Source organism: Juglans regia, chromosome 12, assembly GCF_001411555.2.
Source record: "Juglans regia cultivar Chandler chromosome 12, Walnut 2.0, whole genome shotgun sequence".
NCBI lineage: Eukaryota > Viridiplantae > Streptophyta > Magnoliopsida > Fagales > Juglandaceae > Juglans > Juglans regia.
In genome coordinates this window covers 6,895,093-6,915,621 of record NC_049912.1, presented here as the reverse complement: position 1 = coordinate 6,915,621, position 20,529 = coordinate 6,895,093, and the positions used below count along the sequence as shown (strand labels likewise).

The window sequence follows — 20,529 nt, the reverse complement described above, 5'->3', positions numbered from 1 at the left end:
TTTTCATTATCCAAGAGAAAGATGGAAATATAGAATGAACTTTATAATATTTATTAAACATTTAATGATGTTCAAAAAATATACGTGAGCAGATAATAAATATTGTAAGACCTACTTCATAATTTATCTCTTATCTACTCGAAACACTCAAGTTCGGATAAAAATTCAAAAAAATTTCACCCTCTCACAAGGTCTTCTCTTAATCTCTTTTCTTCTTTTCCTTTCGTTTTTTTTTTTTTTCTCAACTGCTATGCAATTACTCATGTAATCAAATATTAATATTTATATTACACATTAACAACTATAAAAATATATAAAATTAAACATTTATAGAATTTGAAAATAAAATTTATTTGTATCATACAGTTTGATTGTGGGTTTTAAGAATTGACCAATATTAATCTTGTCTTTTCGAATCAATTTATTTTAATCCAAATTCTTTAATATCAAATTCAAACTCACTTATTTCATAATAGATTTATAAATCGTGTCATATATTATCACCCTTATTCAATAACACTTTTGTAGAGACGGACGTTGTGTATAATTGGTCATAATGTGCTACAGTACTTAGCAAACAACCTTATCTGATGATCTGTTTTAAGAAATCTATCTAATGATTTGAGTTTAAATTAAGAAATATAATTTTAGGAACTTATAATTTTATATGCTAAATATAATATATTAAATAATATTTTCTTAAAAATTAAATCTCTTACATAAAATTAATTATTAATTTATTACTCGTTTAATTTAATGATGTCTATAATATTTACATTGGGGGCGCGAGATGAAAAGGTTGGGTCCACCTAGGCATGAGGTTGTAGCCTTGTAGGCCTCGCCAAAGACTAATAAATCTGCAGAACTAATAGTTAGTTTATTTTAATTTATTTTTTTATTACAAACCTTTTCGTTTATTTTATTAATTTCTCCAACACCATTTTAGTGACATGAATTAGCACTCTGTCATGCATGTCTGTTTAGATCTTGTTTAGATATTGAGATAGTTTCATTACATCTTATTTTATTATTATAATTTTTTTAAAATTTTATATAAAATATAATAAATAATTTAATTTTTTAAAATATTAAAATAATAATATTTTATTTAACTCATCTAAAATCATTTCATCCCATCTCGCTGTCCAATCTTAATTTCACGAGGGTGGGGGGCTTTACAAGCATGCATGTCTATAAAACTATGTTTTCTTTGACTTAGCTATTGTCATCAAATTTGCACGGGAGTTTGATCAGATGCGTACCATTCATTGACTTGCGAGGAAAAGCGACCAAACATTGTGTGAATCTGGTCCACAAAATGAGCAGTTGTGAATTCGGTCTCAGACAAAAGTTAATCCCGTGAGCACTAACTTGCAATAAATAGTCTCTCCCCTCTTAAATATCTAACACCAATAATAAGCACATAGGAATAAAAAATGTTACACAATAATTAATTAAAAATTTTATACACCATATATCACTAAATATGATGTGGCATATTTATTATTATTAAATAATTATTTATTATATACTTATTTATTATTTAATAATAATAAATATGTCATAGATTATTTAATATAATTAAAATAAGACGAGAATATAGTGTATAGCATTACTCATTAGGCACGAAGAGTCACGAGGAAACAGCATCATTATTGCATGGAAAGAGTATGATTTCAATTAGCTCTTTTCCTTACTGTTATTGTAACAAGGAAACATTATTAAAATAAAATAAAGGATGCAAGAGGAGAGAATGTGGAACACCCCGAACAAAAAGCCACTATATAGACAACACAATGTATAGAAAGAACATAAACGTCCTTTGGATAGATTGAGGAGTTGTGGTTGGGAACTGAGAACATGAAAACTTTCTTCAATCAATGACTTTCTTATGGTTGAGAAAGATGGAGATTTTCATGCTTTCAAAGTGAACATGCTTTGAGGATGTCAATATGTTTGTTGCCTCGTTAAAAAATGAGAGACCTAAATGACTATAAGTCAATTATATATAGTAATTTACTGCACACGAGACAACATGTACTCTCAAGTTTTGTTTGTTTTGTATTTTTCTTTCTTCAACTTGCACTCTAAAATTAATCAATCACGGACACTCTAAAATTAATCACTTGTCCATGATTGATAAATTGTTGAGTATCCTTTCATTCAAAAGGTTGGATTCTTTATTTGGAAGGTTGATTATTTAATTATTCAAAAACAATTAGTATCTATCTCTAATAAAAGAACGAGTGTAGACCCTACCGTACCCCATAAGACATGGATCAAAATGTCTTGACTTGCTACATTTTGATCCAACTGAAATGTCCCTCTACCGATCACTTGGGTCAAAATTTCCCTCTACAGATCCCATGTTGGACTAAAATACCCTTACTACATATAGTGATCCAACCAATGTGCCCCTACAAGCAACCCGAGTTAGGCTCAAATGCCCCTGCCGCATATTCAAACTGAATGCCCCTGCCGCATGTCCAAACTGACTAAAATGCCCTATAACAAATCAAATTAGATAGAAACAACCCTAATCCAAATCAAACTAGCTAACAACCAAAAATCTCCAAAATCAGCTTCATCTTCATCTAATCTTGCATAGCCATTCTCCATCTACCCTCTTCTTATTCTTCATTCATCTGTTCTTTCTCTTCTCCTTCTACTTCAAACTTCTTCTTCTCTAGAGAAATTATAGAAATGGATGACCGCGTCAACATGACCGAATCTAACTACGATGCAACCCATGGCCATAGCAGAGATGGAAATATAGAGCAACCATAAATATCTTAATTTTCGCACTAGAGACCCATGGCGCTACCATTGTCGTGGGTCCAAGATGGATGTTTCTAGTTGATATTTTTGTGGTCGGCTTGATGATTCTTATATGGATATTTTTTGCAGTATTTATGTTGTGGGCTTGATGATTCTAAGATGGGTTCTAAGATGAAGATTTCCAATGATATGTTGTTGCTCGCCACATAATCCAACCAATTTGATTGAGAGTCTAATAACCCAAGTCATCCAACCAATTTGATCGAAGGTCGGATACTATTGACGATCAGGTGCACTTTACATGCTCAAGAGCCAAGCTTCCATGTTAACCGACCAATTTGACTGAGAGTCGGATACTTTTGAAGATCGAGTATGCTTTACATGCTTAAGAGCTAAGCTTCCACATAAGCATAAGATCTAGTCAAGCTGGTACGATTTTTTCGAGCTCCCATATGCATTGGGCACAATTCTCGAACATGTAATGCGAGCAAAGTGCTCGCCCTCGGGAGAGGGATGTTGTTGCTCGCTCTGGGTGGCTAACACTTTTATAAACATCACATCATTTATTTTCTTGAATGTTTGCTCTTAGATGAGCACTTCCTGTGAAGTTGGTACAATTTCCCCTAGCTCCCATAGGGTTAGGATACTTTTGCTCGCCTCGGGGTGTGAGCATTAGCCTTGTTGGGGCACAAGGAAAAGTGTCTTGCTAGCCACTAAGGGACATGCACTTCTTTAGTGTTGTCACTTGCTTGGAGTTCGAGCGCTTCTCTCACTCTCTGGGATGAGAGCTTTGCTTGCCCTCTATTACATTGGGTGTTGTTGATTAATATAGTGCTTGCCCACAAGAGTAACATGAACTTTAGATCAACATATTCATCATCCAAATCGAGCACTTCTGGTGGCCCCAGAAACGATCACTTTTTCTCACCTCATCGGGCAAGTACTATTTGCTTACTTAGGCTACGAGCAATAGTTACTCACCCGACGCAAGCATTGGGTATGAGCATGCTTTGATCGCCACTGGTGTGTGGGACGAAAGCTTTGATCATCCATAAGGGTAACAAGCAATTTTGATCAACGCAATGCTCGCCAACATTTTTTTTCCCTGCCATCAATTGCTCACCCCGGGATTCAAGCACTCTTTACTCGTTTGGGATGCCGATACATCCATGCGAGCACTCCTTACTTGCCATGGATTCACGCGGTTTTGCTCGCACCTAGGTGTGAGAAATGTTTGCTCATACCTGGATACAAGCATCTAGTTCCCATGGTATTTGGAAAACATCACTTCTTGTTTTGTTTTCTTCAAATTTCAAATAATTTTTATACTACAGTGTATAACTTATAAAAAAATATTTAATTGGTATTAGATTTTTATTCTATATAAACAAATAACTCTAAGGGATTTGTAAAAATTTCGAAAGGGGTTTACCAAAACAGTGCTTTCAAATATATGTGGTATAAAGAAATAATAATAGTGATGATGAAAGGTGCATTGCGTAATGTGTATGAAGTTATAAAGCCAAGTCAAATTGTGTACAATTGTGACACGTGTACTATTATTGCTACATTAAAATTTTTATTAATATAAAAAAGTACAAAACTAACAAAATAAGACAAAATAAATAAAAGAAAAAGTAATGTCTTGCTCTAGCAATTCAAGAAACGGTTATTTAGGGAAAAAAAAAAGTCTCTCTCTTGGATATCTAAGGCGAGAGGAACAATTTGCCAAGGGCAACTTCTCTCACGGAAGGGTGGGGGTTTCTTGTTTGCATTTAGGCAAGACTATTCTTCTGGATTCTTTCTGGGAAGACGATAGTTTCTGTCAAGATGGCTAAAGATTTGTCTCATTTGTGTGAAAATTTATCATTAACATATGAGGAAAGGAGTGGCCTTCTTATTACTAATTTGGCAATTGAGGATACTCTGAATAAGCGTCGTTGTTGTTTGGTTGGAAAGTTATTTTCTTATAAGATTATGAATAAGAATATCTTCCAGACAATTATTAGTAAAGTTTGGAGGCTTTCTGGAGATTTTCCTTCATTGTCATTGGAGCCAATCTCTTATTAAACTTTCTACAGAAAGTGATCGAGATAAAGTTATGCAGGATTGTCCTTGGCTTTTTGATCGATTATTATTCAGTCTTAAGATTTTGATGGATTTAGTTATCAAAAGATGTTGACTTTAATTTGGTTTCCTTCTGTGTGCAATCTCATAATCTGCCTTTGGGTTGCATGAATAGGACAGTTGGTGAACAAAATGGCTCAATGATTGGTCTTGTACAACAAGTTGATGTTGATGATTGTGGCATTGGATGGGGTAAGTATTTGCGTGTCAAGGTTCTTCTGGATGTTACCCAACCATTATCTCGTGGAAGGATTGTGATCACACAAAGGAGATCAACATGAATTCCTTTATAATACGAGAGATTGCCACGATTCTATTTTCAATGTAGGGTTATTAAACATGCCGATAAAGGATGTAAAGTTCCAAATGCTAACACCTTACATGGTGCTGGTTCTCAGTCTCAATATGGGACATGGTTGAGGGCTACAAATTAGGCTCCATCTATGGTAGTAGAAAAATCAGTCATCTTTCAAGATTCTGATGAGATTCAGTTTGCAAAGTCAAAGGAGCAGTTTGCTGATGAAGTGGCAGTTATTCCTTCTGTGGATAAGAGTGATTGTCACAAAACAATTACTGGTAAGTTGGGCGGTCTTTCAGTTAGGTTATCTACGACAAATAAGAATATTTCAAATTATACTAAGAAGTTTGTTTTTGTCCCTTCTCTGAAGCATTTTCCTATGGTCTATGCTAAACCTTCCCCTATTGAAATGGATGTTGTGGATGTCAATGATTCTTTGAGCATTACAGTGGCTTTTGCTAATTGTGAAGTTTCTCCCCAGCAGGAAAGTAATAAGAGATGAAAGCATAGGGCACAAGTTTCCACACCATGCATCCAATTCGAGAAGCTAATCTTTGTTTCCTACAAAAAGGAAAAATAAGACCCATCTTGATCTGTCTTTGCCCTTGACAGTTTCTTCCAAAGGTGTTACAAAAAAAATCCTATGTATTTAATACAGGTGATCATGGATCTTCTGTTGTGTTATCAGTTGAGGCTAATTCTCAGCCCCGCCATAAAAAAATGAACCTAAGAAGTTGAAACTGTCGAGGGCTTGGCAATCTTTACCATCTGGTAAAGAAATATAAGCCAAAGTTGCTTTTTTTTTTTTTTAAATGGAGACTGAATTGATTGGTATTCGCATACAGCCTTTAAAATTGAAGTAGGGTTATGAAAATTTGATAACTGTTGATAGTGTGGGTTTTGGTGGTGGATTAGCTTTATTTTGGGATAATTCTCTTAGGGCCCGTTTGTTTTCAGAGATGAGATGAGATGAGATGAGATGAGTTGAGATTAAAGTTAAAAAGTTGAATAAAATATTGTTAAAATATATTTTTTAATATTATTGTTGTTTTGGGATTTGAAAAAGTTGAATTGTTTATTTTATTTTGTGCGGGGATTTGGGAAAGTTGTAATGATGAGGTGAGATGAGATGAGATGAGATGAGATGAGATGTTTTTGGAAAACAAACAAGGCCTTAATGTAAGTTTTATTAATTTTTCTCTAAGACATGTTCATCTTCTGGTTAAACAACAAAGAAATTCATCATGTTGGTTTTTCACTGGTTTTATTAGCATCCAATCACAAAAAAAAGGTTAGAGAGTTTGGGACATACTCAAATTCTTAAGCAGAGGGATTTCTTCACCTTGGATTGTAACGGGTGATTTTAATGAAATTTTAACCTTTTTTTTTTTTTTTTGAGAAAAAAAGTGGTGCCAATAGATTAGTGAGACAAATGAAAGGCTTCATGGATTTAGAGTGTTTTAATACAACCATGTTGGCAAAACAACTGTGGAGAATGTTACAACAACCTTCATCTTTGTCTACTAAGATTCTTAAAGCCAAGTATTTTTCGAATTCTTCACTATTTGAGGCAGTGTTACCTAAACACGCTTCTTATGCATGGAAAAGTATTTTTCCAACAAGAAATTTATTGCTTGAAGGTCTGTGGAGGAGAGTAGGGAATGGTAAAAGTATTATAGTATTTGGAAAGACCAATGGATCCAAAAACCTATCAATTATAGAATTCAATCAAAAATCTCAATACTTGATGAACATGCTTTGGTTGCAGTACTTATTCTTCCAGGCACAACTGAATGGGATAAGTCTTTGTTGCAGTCTGTGTTTAGTGAAGATGAACTGACATGATCTATAATATCTGCCTTAGTCCTTTGGCTGCTGATGACAAATTGGTATGGAGGTGTACAATTGATGGGATGTTTTCTGTAAAAAGTACTTACCACCTTCAACTTGAGTTAAATACCAGAAATTCAAGAACTTCTTCTAAGGATAGTTTTAATGACAAATGTTGGATGACTATTTTTCATTCCAATACACCACGAGTGGTTGAAACTTTTATGCGGAAAGCTTGTTGCAATATTCTTCCTACCAAAAACAGCCTTAAGCTCAAGCATATGGTGCAAGACACTCTTTGCCCAATTTATGTCATAGTAGAGGAGACTGTGGAACATATTATTTAGGAATGCTCTTCTACCAAGAATGTTTGGAGTATTTGTTGTAAGAAGTTCTAGAAATGTAGTCTTGTTGGCAAAATTTTTATGGAAATAGTTATTTATCTAGAGGGGTGTTTAGAAGTTGAAGATTTCTAGCAGTTACCGTAGTTTTGCATATACTTAGGGAGATCTGTTATACAGACCTGTTGGACAAGTATTGTAACTTTTTGGATATTAGTTATATTGTGAATGTCATAAAGTATGTTTATGTTTTTGAGATACATTACTTCTGGTACATAGTATTGCTCAAAGAAAAAAATTATCCGCTGCAAATATTGCATATTCTTAGTTATATGCTATGTGCATTGCTTTTTTAATTGTCATGAACGAGGACAAGTAACCTGTATTGCATGTTTCTACTCTTCAAATATCTATCCGATCCCAAGAGAAAATCTAGGGGCGTCATAGGTAGCATTAAAGCAATACGTCTCTAGGTTAAACCCACATGCCCCTAGGAGTTGTACCAGAATTTCAATGTTCTTTTTGGGCTTGAATTGGCGATATTTAGGCTTGAATAAACTAAAGTGTTGGAGTAGGAAAGCGTGACAACAGAGGCCGCAGAATAGAGGCAACATGGCCCAATTGTCCAGATCATGGAATTGGAATAGAAGCTTCTAATGGACGAACTTAACAATTTTGGATTATTCAGAAGAGTTGAAGGTTACTGCTAGGATGTTATGGATCCAAATAGATAAATTTATGTATGATGATATTTTTTAGCATCCTACTCAATTGTTTGAAATGGCTACACTTTTTTTTGGAGGAGTTTTAGACTACTACTCAACCTTTGGTCGCCACTACTCTTCAATAGCAAATTTCTGCTCAATCTTGGCATCCTCCAACAACAAATTGTATTAAGGCCAATTGGGATATAGCTTTAGACTGTAAAATAAAGAAACAGGGCATTGGTATTATATTATGTGGTGGAAATCGATGTGTGATAGCTATAAAGCAAATCCCAAAACATGGAACACCTAAATCGCAGATTGCTTAAAGTTATGGAGCTTTCATGGCTGCGGCTTTTTGTTTGGAGCTGAGTTTTGACAAAGTTATCTTTGAAGGTGATGCTAAAAATGTGGTGGACTTCATTCAAAAACCTAAAAGCTTTTATAACAATTGTGGTCATCTCTTACAGGATACTTAGGTTGGGTATGGATAGACAGTTCAGATGAGATGAGATGATATGTTCTGAATAGTAGTTGAATAACGTATTATTAGAATATATTTTTTAGTATTATTTTTATTTCAGAATTTGAAAAAGTTGAATTGTTTAATATTTTTATATGGTTGGGTTTGTAATGATGAAATGAGATGAGATAAGAAGGTTTGTGTATCCAAACTAAGCCTTTTTGCTTTCAAATTTCTCTGTATGGGAGTATTGTTATGTGAAAAGAGATCTTAATCATGTGGCTCATCTTCTACCAAAAGATGAACTTTGTTTATCATGAAAAATGTTCTAGATTGTATCCAAACTCTTGTAATGTCTTATGTGAATCAATGAAAGCCGAGTCTGTATTTATCTAAAAAAATTAAAAGACAAAAAAGGGGAGGCAATTAGAATGGAGAGAATTTCTTTTTTTAGTGAAGGAGGATGGCACGTCCAAGCTTTATTGAAATAAAACATTTACTTATGGCGAAGGAATACCATGGAAAAACAAAACAACCAATAAACCAACAAACAGAAAAAACCACAAACCGCCAAACCCGACAAAATAAAAGAAAAAATATAGCCCTCCACAAATTACCAATGAATATAAGGCAAACCCAATCTCTCCAAACGCAACAGGCCCTTCAATTCTTTCTGAAGCAACTCATAATCCTCAATCAAACCATTACAACCTTCCCCACCACGCCTAGCCAAAAAATCAGCTACCATGTTCCCTTCCCTATATTGATGAGCAATAGAGAAAGAAAACCCAGATGACACCTCAACAAAATTTTCTCAAAAATCCCACAAGTACCAAACCGTGCAACGCCGAGCCAAAACCCAATCTATCACAACTTTGGAATCACATTCAATATCAACATGCAAAAAACCGAAAGCTTTACACAACTTTACCCCTTCCGTTAATGCTCTTAGTTCGGCTTCATTATTGGTACCATAACCAAAATGCTTCATGAAAGCGCCTCGGAACCTACCATGGCAATCCTGAATAACTCTCCCTGCAGCTGCCATCAATATTTAACTTGAACCTGCCTGAACTCAGCTTCTACTAATAAACCAAGTGAGGACGTGGTACAGGAGATGCCATGGTAGCAATATCAAGTGCCCCCAACATAATCACATCCGAAGCCGAAGCCGAAGCCAAAGCTGAAGCCACTAATTCTCAATTTATCCAAGATGCATTTTAGCCAAACCTTCACCGCTAACCATGCACTCTCCACTATAATTTGTTTCCCCTCCATGCAAGCCTTGCATCTACGGAACCACAGCCTCCATTTAATTACACATGGAAGAATACCAATAAGTAACCCACGCCTGGAGGATTTTTTAGCAAAAGAGAACCAATGAAAGACCCTAGACCACCAAGTCGTATGCCGTAATTTCGGAATACCCAAGGCCAACTCTGCTTGATTCCAGACATTATCCACAAACTCACCAGAGTTCAAGACATGGTCCAATGTTTCATAGTGACCTGAAGAACAATAGTCACATTTAGAAACAATCGATATACTCACTTATCAAGTTTTCTCATCAAACAACAAACAATTGTATTTCGCTTTCCATACACAAACTGACATTTTCTTAGGTACCTAACACTACCAAATCCAGTTCATACCCTGCACAGAAGGAGCTTTCACTCTAATGACATCCCATGCACTTGCAAACGAAAAACTTCCATCACGACTCAACATCCATACCAACATATCATCACCCTCTCGGCCTGCAACAACATTTTGATAGATTTCGTCTACCTTGACAACCCCTACTAATTCCACCAAATGATCATAATCCCAAGAATTCTCAACCCACAAATCTTTTATGCGCAAACTGTGGTTCACATTCAAGATAGCATAATGACTAAGTGGCCCACTAGAGAGCCAGCGGTAGTGCCAGAAAGAGCCTCCTCCAACCTTAACCTTCATCCTTGTACTATCCAAAACCTAAGGCATTACTCACATAAATGATTTCCATAAACGATATCCATTAGAATTCAGACTACTCAAAGCCACATGGCCCCTTTTCAAATATTTGGCTCTAAAACAATTAGTTAATAAATTTTCAATGGACAACAAACACCATGTAAACTTCATATGAAGAGCTCTTTGTACCTCAAGAGAATTTCTCAGACTCAATCCCCCTTCTTTAGTCGGCTTGCAAAAGTGCCCACAAGCTCTCAATTTCCTCTTATGCCTTCCATTCGAACCACCCCAAAAGAATGAAGCCAAAATAGAATTAATCTTCTGATGAATAACTTTCAGGATATTCAGAACAGTAAGTAGGTGCATCTACATGCTTGTCAAAACATGCCTTAGAAGAATAAGGGTTAGAATAAGGCTTTTTCTCATCCATCGAGGGCTCCTTTGATATCCCATCTTCTTTATGCGGATGATCTATTGGTTTTTTTGAATGGGAAAAAGCGGCCGCTGAGAAGACTTATAGAGGTGTTGGGGATATATGAGAGGTGGTCAGGACAGTTGATTAGTAAGGAAAAGTCAGCTATTTAATTTTCTAAACATATCTCTTTGGGTTGAAGAGTTTGTTTGAAGAGATTGTCAAGTTTTGGGGAGGGAAGCTTCCAGGTGATTTATCTTGGCATTCCAATTATTGTGGGCCGACTTACTGTTGGGGATTTGGAACCTTTAGTGACCAAAACCAGAAATAAGGTAACGAGTTGGAAATTTAATTTACTCTCTCAAGGTGGTCGGCTATCTTTTTTTTTCTCTCTCCCGCACCACACACATGGCACATAACATTTTTAAACAAAACCCTACTTATTCAAAAATTACCAGATTGCCACTAGGTGGATCAATAGGCTTCCCTCACATAGAGGGACCCACCCAACAAATCTCCTCCTCCCAAATATGTGAAGAGCTCCACCAAGCTTATTTTTTCCCTACATGCTTCAAGTTTTTGCATAGGCGATGATTTTATCATTGTTATGGAACATGGAGAAAACCCACACCAAAGGGAAAAAAAACCCTTTGATTGCTTTTGATTCACTATTGTTCCAAGTATATATATATATATATAGACACACACACTAAGCATATAATGACGGTTATACGCTCATAAGTTATACATGTTACAATAATGCCCTCTAACACTCTCCCACAAGTTGGGGCCTATATATCATATAAACTCAACTTGGAACAAATAAACTTTAACCGACTATGACACATGGACTTAGTAAACACATCTATAAGTTTATTAGTAGACTTCACTAAAGGTATAGAAATGTTACCACTCAGTATCTTATCTCGAATAAAGTGACAATCAATCTCTATATGTTTAGTCCTCTCATGGAAGACAGGTTTAGAGGCAATATGCACTGCAACTTGATTATCACAAAATAAGTGAAACGGAATAAGAGTTGGAAATCCAATCTTTTGAATGAAGTGTTGTAACCATGTCAACTCACTAGTAGTGTGAGCTATTGTCCTATATTCAGCTTCTACACTATAACAAGTTACTACTGTTTATTTCTTACGATATCCAATAGTAGATCTTCTATCTGAAGGAGAACCTGCTCAATCGACACTCTAAGGTGTCCATTTGGCCTATACAACAATCTAAGACCAGGAGCTCACTTAAGATAATGAAGAATATGGAGTACAACATCCCAATGTGACCCTGGGTGTTTCTTGAAATTGACTCACTACACTCACTACATAAAATATGTCAGGTCTAGTGATAGTAAGATATAATTCGTTTTCCAACAAGTCACCAATACCTACCAAGATCTTCAAACAATTTATATTCTTCCTTCAAGAGTTTACGATTTGGATCCATAAGAGTATCAAGAGGTCATGCACCCAGCAAGCTAGTTTCTTCCAAAAGGTCAAGTACATATTTTCTCTAAGATAGGCTAATCCCCTATTTAGATCTGTCAGCTTCAATCCCAAGGAAATCTCAAAGCTTGCCCAAATCCTTTGCCTGAAACTGATTATGCAAAAATTGTTTCAGCCTGCAAATCCCAGTTGTCATTCTCAGAAATTACAATGTCATTCACATATACAACCAACAAAATATGACATACCTCACAGTGTAGGTGAAATACCGAATGGTCTATTTGAAGCTGACATCCAAAAAATTTCCAAACTATGCTGGAGGGGATTGCTTCAAACCATATAATGTCTTTTTTAACTTGCATATAGCACCTCGATACCCCCCTGAGCAACAAACCCAGATGATGATTGATGCATATAAACTTCCTCATGCAAGTCGCCATATATAAATGCATTTTTAACATCCAGCTGAAATAAGAGTCAGTCTAAATTAGCGGCAAGAGAAATCAACACTCTAACAAAAGAGATTTTGGCAATCGATGAGAATGTCTCCTCATAGTCAATGTCATAAATTTGAGTGTAACCCTTGGAAACCAAGCGGGCTTACAGACATTTCACAAAGCTATCAGGATGGAATTTAATTGTATACACCCATTTACAACCAATAGGTTATTTACCAGGTGGTAGTGGAACAAGATCTCATATTTCATTATGGTGATGAGCATCCATTTTTCAGTCCTACCTCCATTTTTTCATGGTAACCTCATTTTTCATAGCGCTTGCTCAAACCTATCACTTAGGTCTGAGCATTGTTTGCTCGCCCTAGGTCCCAGCATTATTTGCTCGTCCTTGGGTATGAGCACTTACCTCCCATGGTATTTTGAAAACATTACTTTTTGTTTTATTTTTATTTTTTTTCAAATTTCAAATAATTTTTATAGAGAGAGTTGGGCAAAGTGCCTTTCACGTGTCCTTCTAGAAAGGCCAAACCTCCAATCACTTTGAATATAATATTAGTCAATGCGGACACAACTTCCACCGACAAAAGAAGAAAAATTACGCATCTTTGTCTCTCAACTATCACGCTGTCATACACTACAACCCCCAACTTCCGTTCCTTTCCCCAAAGATTTATAAAAAGTCACTTAAATTTTGGAGAAATTAACCCGAACTCAAAGTGCCTACTATCATGTATCGGATAATGGAATTTCATGTCCAATATCTCTATCAAATAAGACCTATGAAAAAGAGAGTACGTAGTTATATAAAACTAAAATTATTTGTAATGAAGTGGCACAGTTATAAATATAATGGATTATAACATAAATTGTAAAATAGTTTTATAATAAAACTCCAAGTCAAAACCCAATTGGGGCTTCTCTTTTCCTCCCTCAATATCCCTTTTTCCCCTCTCCCATCCGTCTCTTCGTGTTCACAGGTTTTTGTGTGCATTTTTTGTCTTTTTTACTCCTCTGGCCAGGTTGGAAAACTCCGAAGCCGTTCTTTTAGCAACCAAACAAAATGCACCACAACATTCCTCACTTGCTGATCTTTTAGATATTGTACCTAAAATTCTCGTCATGTTACCAACAAGTGGGGCACCCGCACTATCCAAACTATGTATAGAACCTTAGCGTCAGTACCATAAAACCATAAATCCAGTGACCGCATGTCGACTTCCTCGATTTCAGCTTTTCAAGATCCAATCCTCCCTCTCGACTTGCACATGATGCACATGTGCCGGCACAATCGTGTATTATTTGGATGTTGTTCTAGTACTTTAGACTTTAGACTCTTCGATCTTGGCTTTCTCGCCATATTGATGTTCTTTAATAACGAGGAACTGAAGGTGCCGGAAGAAGAAAATGCCAACGAATACACCAAAACACTCTCTCTTATTTGGTTCATGGAGTTAGGAATATGATAGATAGAGGCTTGATTTGGATTCACTTGCTTGCAAAACTCTTATCTATGAAAGTTAAACTGAACTAAAGCAGCTTTTTACCAAATCCAAGCGAGATTTGACGGTAGCTGCGTCCTCTTATCTGCATTAAATTAATAAGAAAAAGGAAAAAAAAAAATATTAACATACTAATAACTCGACACCGACCACTATCTCTCCATTATTTATTTATATCCTCTCTCACCACCACATTCATGCACTCTCTCGCAAGACGCCCTCCTTCCTCTTCGACTGTGTCTTCGAAATGGAGCCCATCCCAAAGACGAATACTTTCCTTTTTCCACTCACCATTCTCTTCTTCTTTCTCTCAACCTCTTCCTCAGCCCCACTTCAGTACCAAAACCTTGTCCTCAACCCACTTTCTTCCAACACACACACCCTCTCATGGCCGGAATCAGATTCCCTGCTTCCCGAATCCACCGTGCACGACCCAGATGCCGCCTCCACCACCACCCTCCAATTGCGCCATTTAGACTCGTTGTCCCTCGACAAAAGTCCGGAGCAACTCTTCCACCTCAGGCTCCAACGCGACGCTCTCAGAGTCAAGGCCCTAACCTCACTAGCAGCTGTTGGAAACGGGAGTCGTGCGGCCGGCACTGTCGGCGGGTTCAGCAGCTCCATCATATCCGGCCTGTCCCAGGGCAGCGGGGAGTACTTCACACGCATCGGCGTGGGCACTCCTCCAAAGTACGTGTACATGGTGCTGGACACCGGGAGCGATGTAATCTGGATCCAGTGTGCTCCATGTAGAAAATGCTACTCCCAGGTCGACCCGGTCTTCGACCCCACCAAATCCAGATCCTTCGTCGGCATATCCTGTGGCTCCCCCTTGTGCCGGAAGCTCGACTCTCCGGGCTGCAACTCACGCGACAGGTGTCTCTATCAAGTTTCCTACGGCGATGGATCCTTCACACTGGGCGAGTTCTCCACAGAAACGCTGACGTTCCGTGGCGAAAAAGTGGGACGCGTGGCTCTCGGATGTGGCCACGATAACGAGGGCTTGTTCGTCGGTGCTGCGGGATTGTTGGGCCTCGGTCGGGGGAAGTTATCGTTTCCCTTGCAGACCGGTCGACAGTTTAACCGGAAGTTCTCTTACTGCTTGGTGGACCGCTCCTCCGAGTCCAGAACGTCTTCGATCGTGTTTGGCGACGCAGCCGTTTCTCGGACAGCCCGGTTCACTCCTTTGATAGTGAACCCCAAGCTCGACACTTTCTACTACGTCGAACTCCTCGGGATCAGTGTGGGGGGAGTGCGCGTCACCGGCATTACAGCTTCGTTGTTCAAACTGGACTCGATTGGGAACGGCGGTGTCATCATTGACTCGGGCACGTCCGTAACCCGCTTAACCAGACCCGCATACATAGCCTTGAGAAACGCTTTCCGGGCCGGAACATCCAGCCTGAAGCGGGCACCGGAATTCTCGTTGTTCGACACTTGTTATGACTTGTCCGGGAAGGCAGAGGTGAAGGTACCAACAGTAGTGTTGCATTTTCGAGGCGCCGACGTGTCGTTGCCGGCGACTAATTATCTGATTCCGGTGGATACCGATGGGAGCTTTTGTTTCGCGTTTGCAGGTACCACGAGCGGTTTGTCGATCGTTGGTAATATCCAGCAGCAAGGATTCCGTGTCGTCTATGATTTGGCGGGTTCAAGGATCGGGTTTACTCCGCGTGGGTGTGAATGATTGGAAAAGCCTTATTTAATGAAAAATAAATTATTTTTCTTTAGAAATGGTTTAACTGCAAAAATAAATAGAAAAAGAAAGACTTTTAAATTGACATGCGTTAATTATTCTAACATAAATATTAATAATCAGATCTTTGATATTCTATAATCTATTATAATAAAATAATAATAGTTAAAAAATATACATTTTTTCATCACAGTTTGATGAAGAATCTGATCTGATTATGAGAAAATGATTACTCTAGCAACTTAGTCTCACAAGTGTCTTCCAATGGCTAGTGCACAATAATGTTTTAGGTGAGAACCCTTAACCTCTCAGCACCATTTATAGACTTCTGATCATTAAGAAATGTATGAACTTAGTGTCCCACTGTGATTAGAAATAAGGTTGTTCTTATCCCAGTGTGACTCATCAATGAAGTGATAACTATTGAGCTATCTTAAGCCTATCAAGATATAGGTGTCTGGGATATATAGTTTAAATAAAACTCTTACATTCTCTCACTTGGCTCATACGTCCATAACATTTTTTGTTCATGGATTTATTACAGGAAATTAACCATACTGTGCAAATTTATTTCCAGAAAACTTTCATAGCTCAAAATACATTACATGAGTTCCGTAATATCAATATCAAACCAGCTACTAATGCGAGTCATGGTAGTCATCTATTATATAATTAACAAATTCTCTTCCATATACCACAATATCAGTAACTTAATTTAACATGATCTTCAATTGAGATAATTAAGGCTAATATTGTAATGATTTGGGTTCTAATTCATGTCTATTGTAGACATTATCTTGTCATCATTCATCTACACCATTTAATATACATATAAAATGGAAAGACAAGAAAATAGAAACAAAACAACTATAATATATATCATTAAGTATCCAAATAGAATTCAAAAGCATCTATGAGCTCATGAATGTGTTCACATCATAAGACACATTCTATCAACATTTTCTTTAAACTGCTTCGCTACTAGACCCTTAGTCAATGGGTCTGCTATCATAAGCATAGTACTAATATGTTATATGGACACTGTTTGTTTATGTACTTCCTCATTAACGCTTAGGTATTTGAGCTTCATGTGCTTAACACCTTTAGAATACCTATCGTTTTTGGAGAAAAATAATGCAGAGGAATTATCACAATAAATTTTCAGTGGCTTGCCAATAGAGTCGACAACTTAAAGTCTTGAGATAAAGCTCATCAGCCATAAACCATGCATTATGGCCTCAAAGCATGCCACAAACTCAGCCTCTATTGTAAATAAAGCAGTGATTATTTGCTACATACTTCTCCATGAGATCGCTCCACCAACCAATAGGAAAACATAACCTAAAGTATATTTCCTGCTATCGGAGCAACTAGCAAAATTAGAGTCTAAGTATCTAATACCTCCTAACTGTCAGTTCTTCTAAAGGTAAGCTGGTAATCCTTAGTTCCTTGCAAATGATATCACAATACCCTCTTCGCTGCTTTCCAATGAGACATCCCTGGGTTATTTTGGTAGCGCTCAAGTATGTCAACTGCAAAACTAATGTCTAGCCTCGTGCAAATATGTGCATATATCAAGCTCCCCACAATTGAAGCATAGGGAATTTTTTTCATCTATTTACGCTCTTACTCAATTTTAGGACATTGTGATAGGCTAAACTTATCACTTTTTAATATAGACGTATCCAGTGATAAACTACTTTCCATGCCAAATCTCTCAAGAACACTTTCTATATAACTTTTTTGAAACCATCCCCAAAGTCCTTGTTTTCGATCTCAAAAAATTTCGATTCTGATCACAAAGGATGCTTCACCCATATCTTTCATTTCAAAGTTTTTGGAGAGAAAATCATTGATTTCATAAAGTAGACCAAGATCACTACTAGCCAACAAGATATCATCAACATACAGGATCAAAATTATAAACTTACTCCCACTTACCTTTAGATATATACATCGATTGACAATATTTTCCTTAAATCCAAAAGCAGTAATGGTGTCATTAAACTTTAAGTATCATTGTCGGGATGCTTGTTTAAACTCATAGATTGATTTTTTGAGCCTATATACTAGGTGATCTTTGCCCTTTTCTGAGTAGCCTTCTAGTTGCTCCATGTAGACTTCTTCATCCAAACTTCCATTAAAAAATGTCATTTTCACATCCATTTAGTGTAACTCGAAATCATAATGAACCACCAATGCCATAATGATCCTGATCATTTTTAGATATTGGAAAAAAAGTTTATTTGTAATCAATGGCCTTCTTTCTGAGTGAAACCCTTGGCAACAAGTCTGGGCTTATATCGTTCAACATTGCCTTTTGAGTCGCATTTGGTCTTAAAGACCCATATACACCCGACTCTTTTACTCCCTTCAGGCAATTCAACAACATCTCATACTTGATTCTGATCCATAGATTTCAACTCTTCTTTCATGACTTATGAAAACGTTAGTGGATCTTTACTTGTTCCAATGTCAAATTCAAATTCCTGGAGATACACCACATAGTCTGTCGAAATAGTAGGTTATAGACTCCAAAGTTTTCAATGACACGTAAAACCTATACCCTTTGGATCTATATGGGTACCCAATAAAGTATCCGTTTACTGTTCTAAGATCCAATTTCCTTTCACGTGGATTGTAAAGTCTCGTTTTGGGTGGGCAATCCCAAACATGCATGTGCCTTAAACTTGGTGTAGTCCATAGCTCAAAATGAGTTTTTGGAGCTAACTTACTAGGAACTCAGTTTAAGATATAAATTGTCGTCTTAATGGCTGCACCCCACAATGATTTTGGTAAGATGGAATTACTTACCATACTTCTGACCATATCCAACAAGGTGCGATTACGCCTTACAGCAACACCATTCTGCTGTGGCGTCCCTAGCATCGTGTATTGTGCAACAATGCTATGATGTTCAAGAAGTTTGGCGAATGGGTCAAGGTTACAACCCGAGTCGTCATAATTTCCATAGTATTCTACACCTCAATCTGACCTGATGATTTTCACATTTCTACCTAATTGTCTTTCCACCTCCATGAGAAATACCTCAAGTACTGAAACAATTTGAGATTTCTCATGTAGCAAATAGATATATCCAAACTGTGAAAAATCATTTATAAAGGTGATAAAATACTTTTCTCCACCAAAACATTCAGTGGAGAATGGTCCACATATATCTGTGTGGATTATTTCAAGAAATTCCTTACTTCTTGTGGCACCTTTCTTAGTATGTTTGGTTTGCTTTTCTTTAATACAATCCACACACACTTCACGATTAGTAAAATCTAAATGCAGAAGTATCCCTTCTTTTACTAATCTTTGTAACCTTTCTTTGGAGATATGCCTCAATCTTTTATGCCACAAGTCATAAGAATTTTCATTCATCATATTTCATGATGATGGGTATAGGTATTTTTAACAAATGTATTATTGAGGCAAAATTGATAAAGGCCATTGGTAAGAAACCCAGAACCAATAGATAAGGTGTCTCTAAACAAATTGAAACTATCATTATGGAATGAAAATGAATAACCATCAGTGTCTAGTCTGGATAAGGAAATTAAATTACGCCTCATAGAAGGCACAAAAACTGTGTTATGGAGGTCTAAACAATAAACAGTACTCAAAACTAAATGAAAGATTCTTTTGGCCAAATGTAACACCCCGGTCCCGGATGGATTGGAGAGTTACTCAATGTCACTCAAAATCATTTTTCAACCATATAGTTATGGATTCCAAAGTTTTCAATGACACGTACAACTCACTGTTTAAGATAAACTACTCTAACAAGATTAATCTAAACACCACAAAAAACCTCAAATTTAACATCAACCTTCCAAGATACCAAGTCAACAGAGCAAAACATGATTTATTTGTACTATCTTTGTACTTAATCCACTATACTCACGTAGCCTTATACATGATTTCTTATCTTGATCTCCAGCTGTACCATTAAAATTATCCGAAAACGTTATAGAAATAAGGGGTGAGTTATCAACAACTCAATAAGTAGAGAACATATACTAGTATGTAAACATGAGCCTTTTCAGAAAGTTCGGTATGCAGAAATAAAACATTTCATTTTCATATGCAGATCTCAAAAACGTGTTATTAGAAAATCAGAGTAACTTTTCAATCCTTTCATACTCAAAAACCAATTAGTCATATTCAAAGATCATATTCATATTCAAAGACCATTTTTATATTCAAAAACGTTTTGGCATAACATAACTGAACATATTCATCTTATCATATCGTATCATATCATATCATATACCATATTTAACCCCCCATGATAGGGTTGTGCTATCCTCGGTGACCAAACCAGGCAGTATCATATTGTGAAACTTCCCTTTATTCATTTTAGGAATCCCGAATGTGCATACAAGAAAAAACACATAACTAAGGTTGTTGTCACATTTTCCTTTCTAAACACAACATACACATTTTTACAAATCAATCTCAGTTCATTTTCTTTTTATGCAAATCTAGTAGAGGAACCTCGCTT

The 20,529-nt window shown here is 36.6% G+C and overlaps 1 protein-coding gene across 1 annotated transcript; it reads left to right on the top strand.

Moving 5' to 3' along the window:
- Positions 1–14,493: 14,493 nt before the first annotated feature.
- Positions 14,494–16,098, top strand: LOC109010369 (aspartyl protease family protein 2-like). Its single transcript, XM_018991182.2, has one exon. The coding sequence runs from the start codon at positions 14,571–14,573 to the stop codon at positions 16,008–16,010; it is 1,440 nt and encodes a 479-aa protein (XP_018846727.1). The 5' UTR covers positions 14,494–14,570; the 3' UTR covers positions 16,011–16,098.
- The last annotated feature ends 4,431 nt before the right edge of the window (positions 16,099–20,529 follow it).